At 41.3% G+C, this 23352-nt stretch overlaps 1 protein-coding gene across 1 annotated transcript in view; it reads left to right on the top strand.

Annotated features, from left to right (window-relative positions):
• The first annotated feature begins 2606 nt into the window (after positions 1-2606).
• Positions 2607-23352, top strand: part of LOC110502188 (zinc finger protein 804A) — a 140477-nt gene continuing 119731 nt past the window's right edge. The window contains exon 1 of the mRNA XM_021580043.2: positions 2607-3866. Within this exon, the coding sequence (XP_021435718.2) occupies positions 3756-3866 (111 nt within the window). The 5' untranslated portion in view covers positions 2607-3755. The remainder of the gene's footprint in view (positions 3867-23352) is intronic.

Below are 23352 nucleotides of genomic sequence, written 5' to 3'. Positions count from 1 at the left end.
CAAACAGATTAACATAATAGATGATGTCCTACAGATCAAGGTACTAGAGTATCTCCTACAGATTAACATAATATAGTTTCTCCTGGAGATTAACGCACTAGAGAATCTACTACATATTAACATAACATAGTATCCTCTACATATTAACATAATAGAGCATCTCCTACTGAAGATTAATATACTGCAGTGTCTCATACAGATTAACATACTAGAGTACTGCCTACAGAATACACACTAGAGTATCTCCTACAGATCAACATAATAGAGTATCACGTACCTATTAACATACTGGAGTATCTACTACAGTTTAAATTACTAGAGTGTCTCCTACAGATTAACATTCCAGAGTATATCCTGAATAACAGAAAGATAATATAGTGTCTCCGACAGATTAACATGCTAGAGTATCTCGTAAAGATGAACATAATAGAGTTTCTCCTACAGATTAACATACAAGAGTATTCCTACACATATTAACATAATAGAGCATCTCCTACTGATTAACATACTAGAGTATCTCCTACAGATGAACATACTGGAGTTTCTCCTAAAGATTAACATACTAGAGTATCTCCTACAGATTAACATACTGGAGATTCTCCTAAAGATTAACGTAATAGAGTATCTCCTACAGGTTACCGTAATATTGTATCTCCTGCAGATTAACATATTATAGTGTCTCGTACAGATTAACATACTAGAGTATCTCCTACAGGTTGGCATACTAGAGTTTGTTCTACAGATTAACATACTGGAGTATCTACTACAGTTTGAAATACTAGAGTATCCCCTACAGATTAACATACCAGAGATATCATACATATTAACATAATATAGTGTCTCCTACAGAATATCATGCTAGAGTATCTCCTAAAGATTAACATAATAGAGTATCTCCTACAGATTAATGTATTATTGTAACTCATACAGATTAGCATACTAGAGTATCTCCTACAGATTAACATAGTAGAGTACCTCATACAGATTAATTTAATAGAGTATCTCCTACAGATGAACATAATTGAGTGTCTAATACAGATTAACATAGTAGAGTATCTCCTACAGATTAACATAATAGAGTTTTTCCTACATATTAACATAATATAATATCTCCTACAGATTAACATGCTAGAGTATCTCCTACAGATTAACATACTAGAGATTATCCTACAGATTAACATAATAGAGTATCACATACAGATGAACATACTAGAGATTATCCTACAGATTAAAATACTGGAGTATCACATACAGATTAACATACTAGAGATAATCCTACAGATTAACATACTAGAGATAATCCTACAGATTTACATACTAGAGTTTCTCCTAAAGATTAACATAATATAGTATCACATACAGATTAACATACTATATATTATCCTACAGATTAACATACCAGAGTATGTCCTACAAATTAACATAGTAGAGTTTCTCCTACATATTAACATATTATAGCATCTCCGACAGATTAACAAACTACAGGTTCTCCTGTGGATTAACATAATAGAGTATCCCCTACAGATTAATATATTATAGTGTCTCGTACAGATTAACATACTAGAGTATCTCCTACAGATTAACATGCTAGAGTATCTCCTACAGATTAACATTATCCTACAGATTAACATGCTAGAGTATCTCCTACAGATTAACATAATAGAGTTGCTCCTACAGATTAACATGCTAGAGTATCTCCTACAGATTAATTTACAATAGTATGTCCTTATTAACATAATTAATATAATATAGTGTCTCCTACAGATTAACATGCTAGAGTATCTCCTATAGATTGATTTACAATAGTATGTCCTTATTAACATGATTAATATAATATAGTGTCTCCTACAGATTAACATGCTAGAGTTTCTCCTACTGATTAACATACTAGAGATTATCCTACTAGTTATTATAATGGAGTATCTCCTACAGGTTAATATAGTAGAGTATCACATACAGGTTAATATAATCAAAGATGGACGACAGGGTAGTTAACAAATATCCTCAGAAGCATTTGTGCATTCCTGGGCTAGCAGCATCAGTCCTCCCTTCTGCCTGCTTTTCCACGTCTACTGCTTCAGCTTCTTACAGCCAAATTAGAAAGAGAGAGAGTAAGGAGGGGGAGAAGGAGAGGGAGGGGTAGAAAGAGAGGGAGGGGTAGAAGGAGAGGGAGGGGGAGAAGGAGAGGGAGCGAGAGATGGGGAGTTAGGGAGAGAGTGAGGAGGGGGAAAAGGAGAGGGATGGGGAGAAGGAGAGGGAGGGGGAGAAGGAGAGGGAGCGAGAGATGGGGAGGTGGGGAGAGAGTGAGGAGGGGAGAAGGAGAGGGATGGGGAGAAGGAAAGGGAGGGGGAGAAGGAGAGGGAGCGAGAGATGGGGAGGGAGGGTGAGAGAGGAGGGGAGAGTGGGTGTCTGTGTCCGTGTGTGTGTGTTGAACTGTGTTGAGCTATGTGTGTGTGTGTGTGTGTGTGTGTGTGTGTGTGTGCGTGCGTGCGTGCGTGTGTGTGTGTGCATGTGTGTGTGTGCGTGTGTGTGTGTGCGTGAGGAAAGCAGTGTGATGCACGGCAAGAGAGAGGGAGAGATACTGCTGAATCCTGGTTGGCTGGGGAGCAGTGGCTGACTCAGTGGATCTAGAGATAGACAGAGAGAGTGTGAGAGAGAGAAAGAGAGAGAGAGACAGACAGACACACAGGGAGAGAAACAGAGAGCCCTTTCCTCGACCAGTGGCTCTCTTTCATTGGCTCGGTGCACTGGACCGGCAAACAGGAAACACTACAACACCATGCCTGTTTCTGTCGCTACATCAAGTCTCTACCACTACCGCTGCTACTACCTCGCATCATCTTCACTAGAACCAGCCAGCATTCAGACAGAGGATCAGAGAGAGAGAGAGCGGGAAGCCCCCTGAAAGACAGACTCGGCGGAGTAAAGAAACAAGAGACTGTGGCTGAGGCTGGACCAGGGTTACGACGCTACAGACTGAAGTCAAGCAGCTGCTGTGTTTCTCTTCCTGCTCCCAGCTGCTGGAGCTCCATGCGAGAGGAGAAAAAGTAGAGCGGCGGAAAGAGAGAACTGCTGTTGAGAGTCTGGAAGAGCTGGAAGACGGAAAACAAAGCCCACGTAGCAACACCGCTCTGAAGTGGCTCAAGAGAGACATACTGACTGACTCTCAAGTGGCTCAAGAGAGACATACTGACTGACTCTCAAGTGGCTCAAGAGAGACATACTGACTGACTCTCAAGTGGCTCAAGAGAGACATACTGACTGACTCTCAAAGTGGCTCAAGAGAGACATACTGACTGACTCTCAAGTGGCTCAAGAGAGACATACTGACTGACTCTCAAGTGGCTCAAGAGAGACAGATTGACTGACTGACTGCTGCTCCAGTGGATGCTCAAGACCACGTTGTGACGCTCCAAGACTCACTGACGCGAGGGTTGGCTTCTCCCAACACACCTGACTGAAGGACTGACCCTCGGGTTGTGACCAGAGCAGTGGCTCATGCTGACAACACACAGCAGGATTTAAAGGGAGTTAGTTCTCCTCGACCTTAAACCTGTAGAATTCTCTTTGACGTCTGACTATCAGCGTAGTATGGAACACTGAATGCCCCCCCCCGTTACAAGGACTTTGGTTCAGGTTCTGTAGCTCTACGACCAGGCTCTTGTAGATGTAAGACTTCATTGTTTTTGCTTCTCTTGATTCTGACTGTTTGTCTGTGCGCTCAGTGGAAGACCCCCCCCTCCAGCTCGTGCCTCATGGCTTGCTACTACATTGTCATCAGTTCTACTCACCTCAGCAACGGCCACTTCAGGAACATCAAGGGAGTTTTCCGCGGACCCCTCAGCAAAAATGGCAACAAGAACTTGGTAAGTACTCTACATCTTAACTTTGTCTCATGTGTTACTTTCTCCTTGTGCCCGAGTGAGTATCTGATGCTTTCTGCTTGAGTCTGAGTGAGTATCTGATGCTTTCTCCTTGAGTCTGAGTGAGTATCTGATGCTTGTGTTCTCTGCTACGCCAGACTGGAGGGAGGCATTCCAGAACTTATGATCCTGGGTTCCAATTATGATTAAAACTATGACATCACGACAAAACACAATAACAATAACAGCCAACATCATAAATAACGCAATACATCGTTGTTATGTTATTCCTCTCTTATTACAGAGGTACAATATAATATCCACAATACCACAATGTGTGTGTGTGTGTGTGTGTGTGTGTTAGAGCATGTGTCAGTATACGTGTGTGTGTGCATGTGTGTGTGTGTGTGTGTGCATGTGTCAGTATACGTGTGTGTGTGCGTGTGTGTGTGTGTGTGTGTGTGTGTGTGTGTGTGTGTGTGTGTGTGTGTGTGTGTATGTGTGTGTGTGTGTGTGTGTGTGTGTGTGTATATATAATTAACTATTTTGTTTGTGACACCAATCAATCTATCCATAAGAACATTGGAACTAAATTAGCTCTTAACTTTTAACTTGACTTAGTTGGACATGGAAGCAAACAGTAATACTCTCTGTCTTACTCTTTTTTGGTGCCTTTGCCTCTTTCTTAAAAATAAATAAAAAAAATATATATATATTTCTGTAAACACACAACACTAGTGTGGGGTTGAATCAGTTTAGACTCTGCTATTTTCCGCATAAAAAAAAAAGATATTTCCTCAACTGTTGACAGAACAGAACATAATGGGTAATGTGTCCCAGATGGACATGTTCTGACCAGTGGCCGTGTCTAAATTCCTACCAGATGGACAGCGAGGATGCTGCTGATCTCTCTACATGCAGTCATAGTCCTTAATCATCCTTTTACCATAGCTAGGGTTTTAGTCTGATTCCAAACAAATCGTTCTATTCGTCCAACCAGATTCTGGCCTTCTAGAACACACTATTAATCCTTCTGTTTGTCGAATCAGAGACTAGCATTCTAGAATACACTATTAATCCTTCTGTTTGTCCAATCAGAGACTAGCATTCTTGAACAAACATATCCAATTCCACAATCAGAACTCGGAATCTGGGGCAACACAGTGGGGAAATTAGGGAAGAGGAGAACTATGTCTAGAGAGACTCTTGGATAGATTTCCTGCCTATTAATTATGTAAACAAAAGTGTGATCTCGCCATTGTTTGTCATATTTAGGAAGATCATCGCCCACACTGGATATTATCAGTGACGCTGCCCTGATTACTCACTACACACAGTAATATAATTAAAATGCAAGAGTTCCTGAAAGGAAGAAATGCCTTCACTTTTTAAAGCTTTGAATATGAATGTGAATATGCTACTGATGAAATTGCTTATGTTCTCCCTCAAAACATTCGTCTGCCGAGCAGAACAGAGCTTTCCTGACAGCCGACTCTCCCGCTTTAAAGAATTGGAAATGATTTGAGATAAAATATTGAAGCACTCTATTCCCACTTATGTTGTAGCAGCATGCAGCCTCCCACTTCCTCCTGCCTCCTCCTGCCTCCTGCCTCCTCCTGCCTCCTGCCTCCTCCTGCCTCCTCCTGCCTCCTGCCTCCTCCTGCCTCCCACTTCCTCCTGCCTCCCACTTCCTCCTGCCTCCTTCTGCCTCCTGCCTCCCACTTCCTCCTGCCTCCTCCTGCCTCCCACTTCCTCCTGCCTCCTCCTGCCTCTCTCCTCTTCTATTCTCTCCCTCCCTCCCTCCCACTTCCTCCTGCCTCCCTCCTCTCTCCTCCCTCCCTCGCTCCCTCCCTCCCTCCCACCTCCTCCTTCCTCTCTCCTCCTCCATCCCGCCTCTAACCTATCGCCTCCTACACCATCTCTCCACCATCTCTTCTCCTCCCTCCCTCCCTCCTCCCTACCACCTCCTCCTTCCTCTCTTCTCCTCCCTCTCACCTCTTTCCACTTGCCTCCCGCATCCTGTTTAACATAGCCAGCGCGTCAGGTGGCACGGCACTGAGAAGGGAGCAGGCAGCAGCAGCAGCAACATATTGTTTAAAGACAATAGGAAAGAACAGAGTTACTCCTCCACTCCTCACTGTGGCCAGGACTGGCTGCTGTGGGCCATTACCCAGGCTCCAAAACCCCCTCCACCCCTCACCGCTATCGCTTCACTCCATCGTTCACCGGGAGACCTGATGTCATTTAATCTAGAATTACTGAGACCGGGAGCAGAGGAGGGGAGTGATGGGGGATGTCCCTTACTGGCACCACACAGACAGACACTGTAAATATACCTCCGTGCTCTACTCTCTCTCACTCTCTCTCACTCTCTCTTTCTCGGGACTCTCTCTCTCTCTCCCGCTCTCCCTGCTGTAAATCTGCTGCTGTGGCTCCAGAGTGTACACAATAACACAACCCGACACACTGCATGGGAATGTAACTCTTTGTAAGAGCTCTGCTTATCCCTCCGTTGGTGCAGTGCCATCTGGCTACAAACAGCATAGCACAGCGAGAGCAGCACAGAGCTGAGATTTCCGTCCAAAGAAAATGTGCGGCCATACAACAATTTGTTACAGCAGGTTTAGTGGTTCCAGCTACGGCATTAAGCGAGGAGGAGGAGGAGAGAGAGGAGAGAGAGGAGAGTAAAGGAGAGAGAGGAGAGGGGGAGAAAAGAAGGATAGGAGGGGAGACTTCCGTCACATTAAGCTTGGCAGACACCTACAGCAGAAAGAGAGAGAGAGCGGGAGAGAGAGAGAGGGAGAGAGAGAGGGAGAGAGAGAGAAATATATATAGATAGAGAAGAAAGGGAGCGGGAGAGATAGGGAGAGAGAGAGAGATAGGGAGAGAGGGGAGACAATATATATATAGATAGAGAGGAAGCGGGAGAGAATGAGATAGAGAGACATAGAGACGGAGAGAGGAGAGAGAGAGAGAGAGAGAGAGAGAGAGAGAGAGAGAGAGAGAGATGGACCTGAGAAAGAGAGAGAGTGAGAGGGAGGGAGCAGGGAGGTATATTTAGAGGCTGTCTGTGTGACTAGAGAAAGAGGAGAGAGAGACAGCAAGAGAAAGAGAGAAAAAGACAGGGAGAGAGAGAATGAGAGAGGAAAGAGAGAGAGACACAGAGAGAGAGATAGAAAAAGAGAGAGAGACAGACAGACAGACAGAGAGAGAGAGAGAGAGAGAGAGAGAGAGAGAGAGATAAATAACTAGAGAAAAAGAGGAGACAGATAGAGAGACACAGAGTGAGAGAGAGAGAGAGAGAGAGAGGGGAAGGCAGGGATGGAAGGGGAAAGGAGAGAGGGGGGTCTCCTGCAGTGGTCATTATACTCTGGTGGACATGATGCTGCTGCTTGGTGGTAATGGAGAGCCTCTCAGAGAGAGACAGAGAACTGGAATTACAGGTACTTACTATGTGAGCAGCCACTGGATTGCTGCTATGCCCGCCCACTCAGTATATCAACACGCATCACAGGTCACAGAACGGCTCGACAGAATAATCACCACATTACAAACAAACATCAAATGAGAGGATTCAGTGAAAGCTCAGGTGGCCAAGGTTCAATTCTGCAATGTTCAATTCTTCAAGGTTTCAATTCTTCAAGGTTCCATTCTTCAAGGTTCCATTCTTCAAGGTTTAATTCTTCAAGGTTTAATTCTTCAAGATTCAATTCTTCAAGGTATGATTCTTCAAGGTTCAATTCTTCAAGGTTCAATTCTTCAAGGTTTCGATTCTTCAAGGTTCAATTCTTCAAGGTTCAATTCTTCAAGGTTTCGATTCTTCAAGGTTCAATTCTTCAAGGTTCAATTCTTCAAGGTTCAAATCTTCAAGGTTCAATTCTTCAAGGTTCAATTCCACAAGGTTCAATTCTTTAAGGTTCGATACTTCAAGGGTCGATTCTTCAAGGTTTCAATTCTTTCCGTTGGTGTTTTAAAATCTGTCCACAAATGAGTGCTGTCATTGTGGATTGTTGAATTGGAGGCGTTTGAAGTGTAGTGCAGGATGCACGTTTTTTTTTTTTTTTATAAGTGAGTGCTCATCTTTTAGCCTTTGGGGTTTAGCTTCCCTGAAACCTGGAGGCATTTGAAGCCGCGATAGAAACGTACAGTATGGGTGCTGTCTGTGATGAAGTGATGGAAAAAGTTCCCAAAATGACTCAAGTAAAAAGTTACCCAGTAAAATACAACTTGAGTAAGAGTCTATATGTATTTGGTTTTAAATATACGTATGTATCGAAAGTACAAGTATACGTGACTTCGTATTCCTTGTTTTAAGCCATCCAGACGGCACAATTATCTGTTACATTATTTATTTACTGATAGCCAGGAGCACACTCCAACACTCAGACATCATTTAGAAAATGAAGCATTTGTGTTTAGTGAGTCTGCCAGATCAGAGGCAGCAGGGATGACCAGGGATGTTCTCTTGATAAGTGTGTGATTTGACAATTTCCTGTCCTGTCCTCTCCTGCTAAGCATTCAAAATGTAAGAAGTGCTTTTGGGTGTCAGGGAAAATATATGGAGTAAAAGCTGTATCATTTTCTTTAGTAATGTAGTGAAGTAAAAGTAAAAGTTGTCAAAAATATAAATCGTAAAGTACAGATATCTCCCAAAACAACTTAAGTTGAACTTTAATGTGTTTTTTTAAATTTGTTTGTGTAATCTACACCACTGGTTATCCTAATGTGATAGGGTGATATTTAAATGAAGTTCATCATTGAGGGCTTTTAGAGTTAACTAAGTTAAATCTGGATGCATTTGAAACTTTGTAGTGCTGTACTGATCGTATGGATGTTGGACTGAGTTGATGTTAACTCTGGCTGGCTGTGAAGTAGAGAGAAAAGGAGAAGCCTCATCCCTAGAGAGACCTCATCCCTAGAAAGATGTCATCCCTATACAGACTTCATCCCTAGAGAAACCTCATCCCTAGAGAGACCTCTTCCCTAGAGAGATGTCATCCCTAGACAGACCTCATCCCTAGAGAAACCTCATCCCTAAAGAAACCTCATCCCTAGAGAGATGTCATCCCTAGAGATATGTCATCCCTAGAGAAAATTCATCCCTAGAGAAACCTCATCCCTATAGAAACCTCATCCCTATAGAAACCTTATCCCTATAGAAACCTCATCCCCAGAGAAACCTCATCCCTAGAGAAACCTCATCCCTAGAGAAACCTCATCCCTAGAGCGATGCCATCCCTAGAGAAACCTCATCCCTAGAGAAACCTAATCCCTAGAGAAACCTCATCCCTAGAGAAACCTCATCCCTAGAGATATGTCATCCCTAGAGAAACCTCATCCCTAGAGAAACCTCATCCCTAGAGAGATGTCATCCCTAGAGAGATGTCATCCCTAGAGAAACATCATCCCTAGAGAAACCTCATCCCTAGAGAAACTCATCCCTAGAGATATGTCATCCCTAGAGAAACCTCATCCCTAGAGAAACCTCATCCCTAGAGAAACCTAATATCTAGAGAAACCTCATCCCTAGAGATATGTTTTCCCTAGAGAAACCTCATCCCTAGAGAAACCTCATCCCTAGAGAGACCTCTTCCCTAGAGAGATGTCATCCCTAGACAGACCTCATCCCTAAAGAAACCTCATCCCTAAAGAAACCTCATCCATAGAGAGATGTCATCCCTAGAGACTTGTCATCCCTAGAGATATGTCATCCCTAGAGAAACTTCATCCCTAGTGAAACCTCATCCCTATAGAAACCTCATCCCTAGAGAAACCTCATCCCTAGAGATTTGTCATCCCTAGAGAAACTTCATCCCTATAGAAACCTCATCCCTAGAGAAACCTCATCCCTAGAGAAACCTCATCCCTAGAGCGATGCAATCCCTAGAGAAACCTCATCCCTATAGAAACCTAATCCCTAGAGAAACCTCATCCCTAGAGAAACCTCATCCCTAGAGATATGTCATCCCTAGAGAAACCTCATCCCTAGAGAAACCTCATCCCTAGAGAGATGTCATCCCTAGAGAGATGTCATCCCTAGAGAAACATCATCCCTAGAGAAACCTCACCCCTAGAGAAACCTCATCCCTAGAGAAACCTCATCCCTAGAGATATGTCATCCCTAGAGAAACCTCATCCCTAGAGAAACCTCATCCCTAGAGAAACCTCATCTCTAGAGAAACGTCATCCCTAGAGATATGTCATCCCTAGAGAAACCTCATCCCTATAGAAACATCATCCCTAGAGAAACCTCATCCCTAGAGAAACCTCATCTCTAGAGAAACCTCGCCCCTAGAGATATGTCATCCCTAGAGAAACCTCATCCCTAGAGAAACCTCATCCCTAGAGAAACCTCATCCCTAGAGAAACCTCATCTCTAGAGAAACCTCGCCCCTAGAGATATGTCATCCCTATAGAAACCTCATCCCTAGAGAAACCTCATCCCTAGAGAAACCTCATCCCTAGAGAGATGTCATCCCTAGAGAGATATCATCTTGGTTCAGAGACAGCAGCAACGCTGGAACGATCTCAAACTGTTATAAGGCACAGAAGACTTCTGTCCAAACAGTAGGGCGACAGCTTCTATCATATGGCTTAACAGCTGGTGGTTTAACACAAGAGAGAGTGTAAAGACAGAGGCTCTTCTCATCCCTTTCTAAGTTCCAACTGTAGCACTAGTCACATTATATAGATGTCATTCCAAAGAGTAGGACTAGTATCAAATCCCTTACAACTAGTGGTTTTACCAAAGAGAGAAACAATGCTGTAGTCATCCCACTTTAATTTCCTCTACACTCATCACTCTGATCTTCGGCAACATTTATTTGATAGGAGCACGATATACTGGCCTGTGCTGCAGAGAATATAAACACATTTTACTTTAACTGATTAACAGTGACATCAGAAAGTATACACAACTGTTACGGCTGTCATCGGAATGAGACCAAGGTGCAGGGTGGTAGGCGTACATTTTGAATTTATTAAATGAACAAACCCAAAAAAACAAGAAAGATAAATGACACGTAAAGTATTGTAGCGCTAAACCAGCAACTAACAAAAACAAGATCCCACAACAGAAAGTGGGAAAAAGGGCTGCCTAAGTATCATAGATCTAGCTGGACTGTCATATTATAATAGAGACAGTAGATCTAGCTGGTCTGTCATAATATAATAGAGACAGTAGATCTAGCTGATCAGTCATAATATAATAGAGACTTTAGATCTAGCTGGGATGTCATAATATAACAGAGACAGTAGATCTAGCTGGTCTGTCGTAATATAATAGAGACAGTAGATCTAGCTGCTCTGTCATATTATAATAGAGACAGTAGATCTAGCTCGTCTATCATAATTTAATAGAGATAGTAGATCTAGCTGGTCTGTCATATTATAATAGAGACTGTAGATATAGCTGGTCTGTCATAATATAATAGTGACAGTAGATCTAGCTGGTCTGTCACCAATAGACAGCTGCCTCTGATTGGGAACCATACTCGGCCAAAAACAAGGAAATAGACAACATAGAATGCCCACCCCAAATCACACCCTGACCTAACCAAATTGAGAAATAAAACGGCTCTCTAAGGTCAGGGCGTGACAACAACCCTTGACTTTTTCCACCTTCTGTTGTGTTCCAGCCTGAATTTAAAATGGATTAGATTGAGATTTTGTTTCACTGGCCTAAACAAAAGAAACATAATATAAACATAATATAATATTTTTTTTAAACATTTTTACAAATTAAGAAAACATGAAAAGCTTAAATTGTCTTGAATCAACCCCTTTTGTTATGGCAAGCCTAAATAAGTTCATGACTAAATATCTGCTTAACAAGTCATAACAAGTTGCATGGACTCATTCTGTGCGCAATAATAGTGTTTAACATTATTTTCTGTACTCTCTGTACCCCACACATAGAACTATCTGCAAGGTCCCTCAGTCGAGCAGTGAGTTTTAAACACAGATTCAACCACAAAGACCAGGGAAGTTTTAGAATGTCTCTCAAAGAAAGGTCACCGATTGGTAGATGAATAAAAATAAATAAAGCAGACATTGAATATTCCTTTGAGGATGGTGAAGTTATTAATGACTCTTTGGATGGTGTATCAATACACCCAGTCACTACAAAGATACAGGCATCCGTCCTAACTCAGTTGCCAGAGAGGAAGGAAACCACTCAGATATTTTACCTTTTTTTTTAACCTTTATTTAACTAGGCAATTCAGTTAAGAACAAATTCTTATTTTCAATGACAACCTAGGTACAGTGGGTTAACTGCCTTGTTCAGGGGCAGAACAACAGATTTTTACCTTGTCACGTCAGGGATTCAATCTTCCAAAACATGCATCCTGTTTGCAATAGGGCACAAAATAATACTGCCACAAATGTGGTAAAGAAATGCACTTTTTGTCCTGAATATGAAGTGTTATGTTTAAGGCAAATCCAACACAACACATCACTGAGTACCACTCTTCATATTGTCAAGCATGGTGATGGCTGCATCATGTTATGGGTAAGCTTGTCATTGGCAAGGACTTTAGGATAAAAAAACAGAACAGAGCTAAGCACAGGCAAAATCCTACAGGAAAACCTGGTTCAGTCTGTTTTCCACCAGACACTGAGAGACAAATTCACTTTTCAGAAGGACAATAGCCGAAAACACAAATCTACACTGGAGTTGTTTACCAAGATGACATTGAATGTTCCTGAGTGGCCTAGTTACCGTTTTGATGTAAATCAGCTTGTCTATGGCAAGACTTGAAAATGGCAATCTATCAATGATCAACAACCAACTTATTGTACTATCCAGGTGTGCAAAGCTCTTAGAGACGTACCTGTAATCACAGCTAAAGGTGTTTCTAACATGTATTGACTGAGGGGGTTGAATACTTTAAGTCAATGAGATATTTCAGAATTTCATGACATGTTTTCACATTGTCATTATGGGGTATTGTGTGTAGATGGGTGAGAAAAACTATATTTAATACATTTTAAACCCAGGCTGTAAAATGTAGATAAAGTCAAGTGATGTCTGGCTTATAAGTGACCCCCCCCCCCCCAATATTTTCACAGGAGCTCAGCGATTTTATTTATTTTATAAGTATTGTATTTGTATCCCTCTGTTCTGCATATTGTGCTGTCAGAAAAAAAAGGAAAATAATCAAGTTAGTGTTTTATCGCTCTGTGATGCTGCGTTGCGTTCTGTGCTGTTCTGTAGTGTATTTTATATTTGTAATTTTTATGGATCCCCATTAGCGGCTGCCAAGACTCTTCCTTGGGTCCAGCAAAATTAACACATTCATAACAGATTTCACAACACACTAGGTGTGTGCCCTCAGCCCCCTACGCCACTGTGTGCATAGTCCATATGCTATTATGTGTGTATGCGTGTGTGTGTGTGTGTGTGTGTGTGTCTGTGCCAATGTTTGTGTTACTTCACAGTCCACGCTGTTCCATAAGGTGTATTTTTATTTCTATTTTTTCAATCTGATTCTACTGCTGCATCAGTTACCTGATGTGGAATAGAGTTCCATGTAGTCATGGCTCTATATAGTACTGTGCGCCTCCCATAGTCTGTTCTGGACTTGAGGATTGTGAAGAGACCTCGTGTGGCATGTCTTGTGGGGTATGCATGGGGGTCTGAGCTGTGTGCTAATTGTTTAAGCAGACAGCTCAATGCTTTCAACATGTCAATACCTCTCATAAATAAAAGTTTCAGCCTTTAGAGATTAACATGAATATTATTAATATTAGCTCTCTGTGTACATCCGAGGTCCAGCCGTGCTTCCCTGTTCTGAGCCAATTGCAATACTCCTTAGTCCCTCTTAGTGGCACCTGACCACATGACTGAACAGTAGTCCAGGTGCAACAAAACTAGGGCCTGTAGGACCTGCCTTGTTGATAGTGTTAAGAAGGTAGAGCAGCTCTTTATTGTGGACAGACTTCTCCCCATGTTAGCTACTGTTGTATCAATATATTTTGACCATGATAGTTTATAGTCAAGGGTTACTCCAAGAAGTTTAGTCATCTTCACTTACTCAGTTTCCACAATATTTAGTACAATAATTAGTTGAGGTTTAGGGTTTAGTGAATGATTTGTCCCAAATACAAAGCTTTTACTTTTTTTTAAATATTTAGGACTAATTTATTCTTGGCCACCCATTCTGAAACTAACTGCAGTTCTTTGTTATTTGTTGCAGTCATTTCAGTCGCTGTAATAGCTGACATCTATAGTGTTGAGTCATCCGCAAACATAGACTTTACTCAAAGCCAGTTGCATGTCGTTAGTAAAGATTGAAAAAAGTAAGGTGCATAGACAGCTGCCCTGGGGAATTCCTGATTCTACCTGGATTATGTTGGAGAGGCTTCCATTACAGAACACCCTCTGTGTTCTGTTAGACAGGTAACTCCTTATCCACAATTATAGCAGGGGATGTAAAGCCATAACACATACATTTTTCCAGCAGCAGACCACGATCAACAATGTCAGAACAGCCCCCACAATTTTTTTCTCATCAATTCTCATCTCAGCCAATCATCAGTCATTTGAGTAAGTGCTGTGCTTTTTGAATGCCCTTCTCTATAAGCATGCTGAAAGTCTGTTGTCAATTTGATTACTGTAAAAGAGCTTTGTATCTGGTCAAACAGAATTATTTTGAAAACTTTACTAAAGGTTGGTAACAGGTTGACTGGTTGGCTATTTGAACCAGAAAATGGGGCTTTACTATTCTTTGGAAGCTGAATGACTTTTGCTTCCCCCCAGGAGTGGGGGCACACATTTTATAGTAGGCTAGTACTGAAGATATGGCAAATAAGAACGTCAACATTGTTCACTATTATCCTCAGTAATTCTCCATCCAAGTTGTCAGACCCTGGTGGCTTGTCATTGTTGATAGACAACAATAATTATTTTCACTTCTGCCACGCTCACTTTATGGATTTTAAAATTACAATTATTGTCTTTCATGATTTGGTCAGATATACCTGGGTGTGTAGTGTCAAGGTTTGTTGCTGCCATGTCATGCCTAAGTTTGCTAATTTTTCCATGGGGATTGATGAGGAATTTTTCTTAATGGGTCATTGATAAGTCGTTGTCTCAACGCAGCCTTACAATGCTGTGAAAGGATAGAGGAGCACCATTTTTTGGGGTGGTTCCCATCCTCCTTATGAAATGTGTTTTGTGGCCTCCAAAGTGGCACAGTGATCTAAGGGACTGCATCGCAGTACAAGCTGTGCCACTAGAGATTCTGGGTTTGAGTCCAGGCTCTGTCGCGGCCGGCCACAACCGGAACCCTCATGGGGCGGTGCACAATTGGCCCAGCGTCGTCCGGCATGGTTGCCATGGTTGCCAGGTGTACAGTGTTTCCTCTGACACGTTGCTGCGGCTGGCTTCCGGGTTAAGTGGGCATTGTGTCAAGAAGCAGTGCAACTTGTTTGGGTCGTGTTTCGGAGGACGCACAGCTCTTGACCTTCACTTCTCCCGAGTCCGTACGGAAGTTGCAGCGATGAGAGAAGACTGTAACTACCAATTGGATACCACAAAATTGGGGAGAAGATTTTATAACTAAAAGATATTTGAAAAAAAGTGTTTTGTTTCCAAAAGGTAAAAGTTACAATTACAATAATAATGTAGCCGGTTGTGAAGAGAAACACTCCTGCTAAAGCAATACCACAATTCAGACAGGACCCAAGGCCAGATATGATTAGTATTTTATTAGTGTCTAGCAAAGAGTCAATCCACTGTTTGAAATCTAGTATCAAAAACTCAGAGTGCCCTTAATAATGTCATTAAAACCCACATGGACTACGATAGAATCGATGTCCATGTCCTGGTGTAGTACATTCAGGAGTAGCTCATTAATGTCATTTACTCGGGCTCCAGGATAGGACACTGTTTTTGAACCAGGAAAAGTAATCTTCTTACAATGGAGCTTCCCATCATTTACCTCGCCAGACAAAGAGGGCTCCATTGGAAAACTCATCTGGGACTGACTTCTTTAGCTTGATGGCCCTCTTCTTGTTCCCCTCCCTCACTTGTTTCTCCAGTGCATGCACCACTCACAATCGTGTCGCACTTACCACTCCCCTGTAACCTCGTACCCTGTAACCTGACATGTGAGCCAGGAGTGTTATTGTATTTAGCTAGCTAGTAAGGTCAAGGCTCCTACCAACATTGAACTGAGGTGAATAACAAAAAATCTAACAATGTGAAATACAAGTTTAATATTTTGAAAATATTTACTATTTACACACCCACACATTGTGGAAAATTCCCAAAGTAATTTGATATGTTTGCCTTGCGGCCGCTAGCTTGTTACTGTTAACTGTTTAGCCAGTGTGGTGAAGAAGACTTCACCGAGAAATCATAGAATGTTGATGTACAACTATAGAATTTAGAATGTACGCATTACAAATGCATATGCGATACTTATTGACACGAGTCTTGCGTTAACTAACTAGTCAGTTAGCTTATCTAAAGCTAGCTAAGGGGGATACCTAGTAGGTTAAGCAACTCAATGCCTTCAACCTTAAATGTGTCATCCACATTTAACCCAAACCCTCTGAATCCAAGAGGTGCAGGGGGCTGCCTTAATCGATGTCCACATCAAAGTTGCTGTCGGGGGTTAACTACCTTGCTCAAGGGCAGAGCAGCAGAATTTTCCACCTTGCTGGGATTCAAATTAGCTACCTTTCAGTTACTGGCCTACCGCTCTTTACTAGGCTACCTGCCGCATCAGTGCAGTTAAAATAGCATTTTTTTCCTTAATAATCAATGTTACTGGACATGACTAGAAACTGTCTTTGTCCTGGTTATATATGCATCTATGTTCGCTGGAGTTTTAGTTACAAATATTCTTTGCATTGCTAGTTTGATTAATAATAGGCAGCGCGTGGCTGCGATGCAGCGTGCCTGGCGCGATGAAGAGAAAAGATGTCTAACTTTAGGAACAGAAACATGTAACAGTTATACTGTCTTTCAGCTAACCCCAATTCATTCAATCCCCCTCATTCAATCACCAGCTTTCAAAGGTATGTAGCATATGTCTGATGACGTGATTCAGGAGAGTGAGGGTTTTCAGTCAACATTTTCCATGTATGATGAAAGCATGTACCTCTTCTAGATAGTGTAACTGCGAATTGTTTGAAGATTGAGAGCCACTCTGCAAATTGGTACAAAATATTACAGTACCCCATCTAAAAGCATACATCAATAGCTTGTGTTCTGTCACTGGCCCTCTACTGTGCGTCTCATGTCTGTGTCGGCTGTGTTAGGCAACAGGAGAATCAGACCAGAGTGAGGAAAGAGGGGGCCAATGATCGTTGTCTCACGGGAGAGCAACCACCTGCCACATTTTCAAAATCTTTGGTTGGCAAGCCAACCCAATAAATGTTTTATAGTGAACAAAAAAACTATCTGGGTTAGTGTTTCTGGCTTTGACTTGGGAATTTAATTAGTAAACATTTTCACACCATTGTCTTTCCTATATTGTTCTGGAAACACCAATCAAACATATCTGTTCTATCTTAATGTGTTTTCTCCAAACCTTCCAGGGGCCTTGAGTAATATTTAAAAATATAAAAGCCCAGTGTAGTATATATATATATATATATATATATATATATATATATATACTCCATAAACAATTTAAGTACTCTATAAGTAATATAAATACTCTATAAACAATATAAATACTCTATAAGTGATATAAATAACCTATAAGAATTATAAATAATCTATACATGATATAAATACTCTATAAACAATATCAATACTCTATAAAGAATATAAATACTCTATAAACAATATAAATACTCTATAAACAATATCAATACTCTATAAACAATATAAATACTCTATAAACAATATCAATACTCTATAAAGAATATAAATACTCTATAAACAATTTAAATACTCTGTAAACACTATAAATACTCTATAAACAATATCAATACTCTATAAAGAATATAAATATGCTATAAGCACTATAAATACACTATAAGCAACATAAATAATCTATAAACAATATAAATATTCAATAAAAATTCGAAACACTCTATAAACAATATAACTATTCTACTAAAATGTAAACACTCTATAAACAATATAACTATTCTACTAAAATGTAAACACTCTATACATGTATAAATACCATATAAACACTATAAATAATATAGAAAATATATAAATATACTAAAAATACTAAAAATACTATACAAACACTATAAATACTCTATAAACAATATAAATACTATATTAACAATGTAAACACTCTATACGTGATATAAAAACCATATAAACACCGTAAATAATCTATAAAATATAGAAATACACTATACACACTATATAAACAATATAAATACTCTATAAACAATATAAATACTCTATAAATAATATAAATATTATATAAACAGGATAAATACTATATAATTAATATCAATAATATGTACACACTATAAATATTCTAAGCAATAGAAAAATACCCTATAAAGAAAGTACATACTCCATAAGCAATCCAAATACACTATAGATTTACTCTACTACTCTAACTCAATGCTAAACGTAATTTTTATTTTACCTTTATTTATCTAGGCAAGTCAGTTAATTAAGAACAAATTCTTATTTTCAATGACGGCCTAGGAACAGTGGGTTAACTGCCTTGTTCAGGGGCAGAATGACAGATTTGTACCTTGTCAGCTCAGGAATTTGAACTTGCAATCTTCCGGTTCCAACGCTCTAACCACTAGGCTACCCTGCCGCCCCGAGGTTATATTCACGTCAGGTTCCGTAATAATGAATACCTGTTTCAACCTAGCTATGGACACATACATCACCTCTGCCATTAAAAATACCCTCTGTCAGAGAGAGAAAGAACAATGGCATATGTGTATCTCTCTGGCTCTCAGTCCCGGGCTGTCCATGGTGTGTTTGAGTGTTATTTCTCTCGCTCAGTGCCGGGCTGTCGTGAAAATGCATATGTCAGGAGGTTATTTCCATGGCCTTATCGATTTTCCTTTCTGAGTCATTTGGCCGGCTGCCAGGTCGGAGGGAAAGGAGTGTTATCGTGCTGAGCTGGGTATATGATCCTCCACAACAGGTCCTATCACACAAATAAATACTTTTCATTCTAAGAATATTTTTGTATCTTTTGTAGTTAAAAGAGTTTGTTAAAGCTGAGATACAGTTTAACATCACAAGTGGATATGTGTCTCTGTCAATCAATCAATAAATCAATCAATCGAATGTATGTTTTGCATCCCTCCTCCGTCATGTTGTTTGCTGATGCACCTTTCAGAACTAAAATCTTTAAAGCCCTTTTTGTGTGTTACGCTGAATGGCTCCAGTAGGTTCACCGGAGATCTCTCACGAGAGTGGTATCAGGCAGGTCTAGGATGTGGTGCTCTGTCCTTGTCCAACATGACCCCTCTGGTCCTTATCTAACATGAGAGAGAGAGAGAGAGAGAGAGAGAGAGAGAGAGAGACGGAGAGGGAGAGGGAGAGGGAGAGGGAGAGAGAGAACAGACAGCTGACCTTTCTGTCGTCTTCACACACCCTGGTCAGTAACTTTACAAGGCGAAATGAGACGTTTCTCCAAGGCACTTACATGTAGGGAGGTTACATTCACGGCAGGTTCCGTAACCGCGTGGTCCCGGGGTTAAATTCAAGGCAGGTTCCGTAACCTCGCGGTCCCGGGGTTAAATTCAAGGCAGGTTCCGTAACCTCGTGGTTCCGAGGTTACATTCACGGCAGGTTCCGGAACCTCGTGGTTCCGAGGTTACATTCACGGCAGGTTCCATAACCTCGCGGTTGCCAGGTTACGTGGTGTCAGGCAGTACGTCACGGCAGTTCGTCCACAAGCTAAGAATAAGAAGTCTGTTTTATTAACCACCATTACATTCACCTATAACCTGCCTCAAACAAAGCAGCTCAGTTCAGAGTTTTAGTGATAGTCTATTTCTCTTCCTGCATATGTTCTTGAGATTTTTGGAGGCACCTCATCTCACTTTAGTTGAACCACTGTCTACACCTCATCTCACTTTAGTTGAACCTCTGTCTACACCTCATCTCACTTTAGTTGAATCTCTGTCTACACCTCATCTCACTTTGGTTGAACCACTGTCTACACCTCATTTCACTTTAGTTGAACCTCTGTCTACACCTCATCTCACTTTGGTTGAACCTCTGTCTACACCTCATCTCACTTTGGTTGAACCACTGTCTACTCCCCTCCGGTTATGTGTTCAGAAAATCGACATAGCACGTTCCCATGTAAGTTGTATCAACGGAGATATACAGTATGTCAGTATGGAATTAGCAATGATGTGTGCATGACATCTGCAATGGATTTTTCCCTAACCGACTATTAGTTGAGCGGTAGCATAAACACCCTCTGTTCAGGACAGGTGTTGACTAATTGGTGTGACAGGCTTGATTAATCCTCTAAATGTTCTACCTCAGCTGAGTGCTCCACACAGCACACGTGTGACAGTGAAGCAGCAGCCGTTTAGTTATAGCAGTTAGACAGTCACCACAGCATTATTTACAGGTAAGGGGCAGGGAGTAGGCGGTAAGGAGCTGGGAGAAGGGGGTAGGGAGTTGGGGGTAGGGACTAGGGACTAGGGGTTATGGGGTAGGGAGTAAGGAGTTGGGAGAAGGGGGTAGGGGGTAGGGAGTAAGAAGTTGGGAGAAGGGGGTAGGGGGTAGGGAGTAAGGAGTTTGGAGAAGGGGGTATGGTGTAGGGAGTAGAGGGTAGGAAGTAGGGGGTAGGAGATAATGGAGTAGGGTAGGGAGTAGGGAGTAGGGGTTAGGTGTAGGCAGAAGTGTCATTATTGAAGACATACAAGTCAATTATACCTCTACCCACACAAGACAAGTGTGTGTGAGCTTGTGTGTGTGTGTGTGTGTGTGTGTGTGTGTGTGTGTAGGTGTTCCTTTGAGTCAATGTGTTTTTACAGTTGCGGGTCCACAATATCAAATCTCCATCCATCCATCCATCCATCCATCCATCCACCCACCCATCCATCCATCCATCCATCCATCCACCATCCATCCATCCATCCATCCATCCATCCATCCATCCACCATCCATCCATCCATCCATCCATCCATCCATCCATCCACCATCCATCCATCCATCCATCCACCATCCATCCATCCATCCATCCATCCATCCACCATCCATCCATCCATCCATCCATCCATCCATCCATCCACCATCCATCCATCCATCCATCCATCCATCCATCCATCCATCCATCCATCCATCCATCCATCCATCCATCCATCCATGCACAACAAAAGGGAGACAATTCTGTTTTGTTTTTAGATAATATTACATTTTTCATTGTATTATATATATTTTTTGAGCTGATGAGAAGTTTGATGAAGTTTGATGATCTGTGCTCTAGCCTTCCACGCAAATAAACTATGGATGTATTTTCCCTGGTTGAAATAGACATGCTCAGGAAAGTGATATCACAATTTAAGACTTCTACTTACAGTAACCACTTTCCCCAGTGCTCTCAACACTGCTATAGTGAAACCCCTTCTGAAGAGAAGCCATCTAGATTCTTAAGCTTTAAGCAATATACGGCCAATCTCCAACTTTCCATTTTTAAGCAAAATGTACAAATAAAAACGGCAATCAAACAGCAAAATGAAGTAGACTTGTGGCAGGTTGTCTAGTGGTTAAAGCATTGAACTAGTAACCGAATGAAGTAGACTTGTGGCAGGTTGCCTAGTGGTTAAAGCATTGAACCAGTAACCAAATGAAGTAGACTTGTGGCAGGTTGTGGTTAAAGCATTGAACTAGTAACCAAATGAAGTAGACTTGTGGCAGGTTGTGGTTAAAGCATTGAACTAGTAACCAAATGAAGTAGACTTGTGGCAGGTTGCCTAGTGGTTAAAGCATTGAACTAGTAACCAAATGAAGTAGACTTGTGGCAGGTTGTCTAGTGGTTAAAGCATTGAACCAGTAACCAAATGAAGTAGACTTGTGGCAGGTTGCCTAGTGGTTAAAGCATTGAACTAGTAACCAAATGAAGTAGACTTGTGGCAGGTTGTCTAGTGGTTAAAGCATTGAACTAGTAACCAAATGAAGTAGACTTGTGGCAGGTTGCCTAGTGGTTAAAGCATTGAACCAGTAACCAAATGAAGTAGACTTGTGGCAGGTTGCCTAGTGGTTAAAGCATTGAACTAGTAACCAAATGAAGTAGACTTGTGGCAGGTTGTCTAGTGGTTAAAGCATTGAATCAGTAACCAAATGTTTCTTGCTCAAATCCACTAGCTGATAAAGTATGTGTCTTGCTCTTGTAATTCACTCTGGATAAGAGCGTCTGCTAAATGACTAACATGTAAACTGTATTTTGTTTAAATCCCACTCTGGTTTTCGATGCCCACCACAGCACAGAGACAGCCTTAGTTAAAGTGATAGATTATCTTAGAGCAAAACACAGATGCCAAACAGCTCTCTTGTTCTTGTGCTCTTAGATTTTAAGTGCTGCATTCGATACGGTTGACCATGATGTCCTTCTGGACAGACTGGAGAGGTGGGTTGGCCTCTCTGTTCCAGTTCTAAATTGGTTTAGGACCTATTTTACCGGTTGAGAGTTTTTTTTGTAAACCTTGGTGAACATAATTTAGAGAAAATATATATCACATGTGGCATTCCAGAAGGTTTGATTATGTGTCCGGGACTGTTCAGTTTATATTTGATAACCCTTGGCAGCGTTATCAGAAAGCACAGCATTGATTTTCACTGCTACTCAGAGGATACACAACTTTTCATTTCTGTGTCATCAAAGGATTTTTAGCTCCACAGATAAATTATTAGACCGTATTAGTGATTTAAATAGTTGGATGGATCACAACTTTCTTCACCTAAATCAAGACAAGACTGAGGTACTTATTAATGTTGGAGCCAAAGCACAGAGAGAGAATTTAGCAACACATTTTAATTAATGGGCAATAAAGATAAAACACCAAGTGAAAAACCTAAGTGTTATTTCAGATGCTGAATTAAATTACAAATCACACGTTAGGAATGTGACCAAAATAGCTTAGTGCGGCAATTTCTCTCTCAGGCTGATACAGAGAGACTCATCCTTGCTTTTATTACGAGCAGGGTTGAATACTGTAATGCTCTCCTGACTGGTCTACTCATGAAAGCCATTGGTCAAATGCAAAACATACAGAATGCGCAGCACAGGGTACTGACCAAGACCAGGCGGAGAGAACACATTACACCGGTTTTAAGGTCTTTGTCCTGGCTGCCTGTGAGTTTAACAATACATGTGAAGATGATTCTATTTGTTTTTAAAATCAATCCATGATTGTGCACCCCAATACATGTCAAACATGATTTGAATTACTGTATGTACCCAGTAGGTCCCTCAGGTCTTCTGGAACTGACCTTTCAATGATCCCAAAGCCTAGGACCCTGAGGCATGGACAGGCAGCCTTTAGTTATTATGCCCCCAGCCTCTGGAATAG

This window comes from Oncorhynchus mykiss, chromosome 22 (genome assembly GCF_013265735.2).
Source record: "Oncorhynchus mykiss isolate Arlee chromosome 22, USDA_OmykA_1.1, whole genome shotgun sequence".
Taxonomy (NCBI): Eukaryota; Metazoa; Chordata; class Actinopteri; order Salmoniformes; family Salmonidae; genus Oncorhynchus; species Oncorhynchus mykiss.
This window is presented reverse-complemented; position numbering and strand designations above follow the sequence as displayed.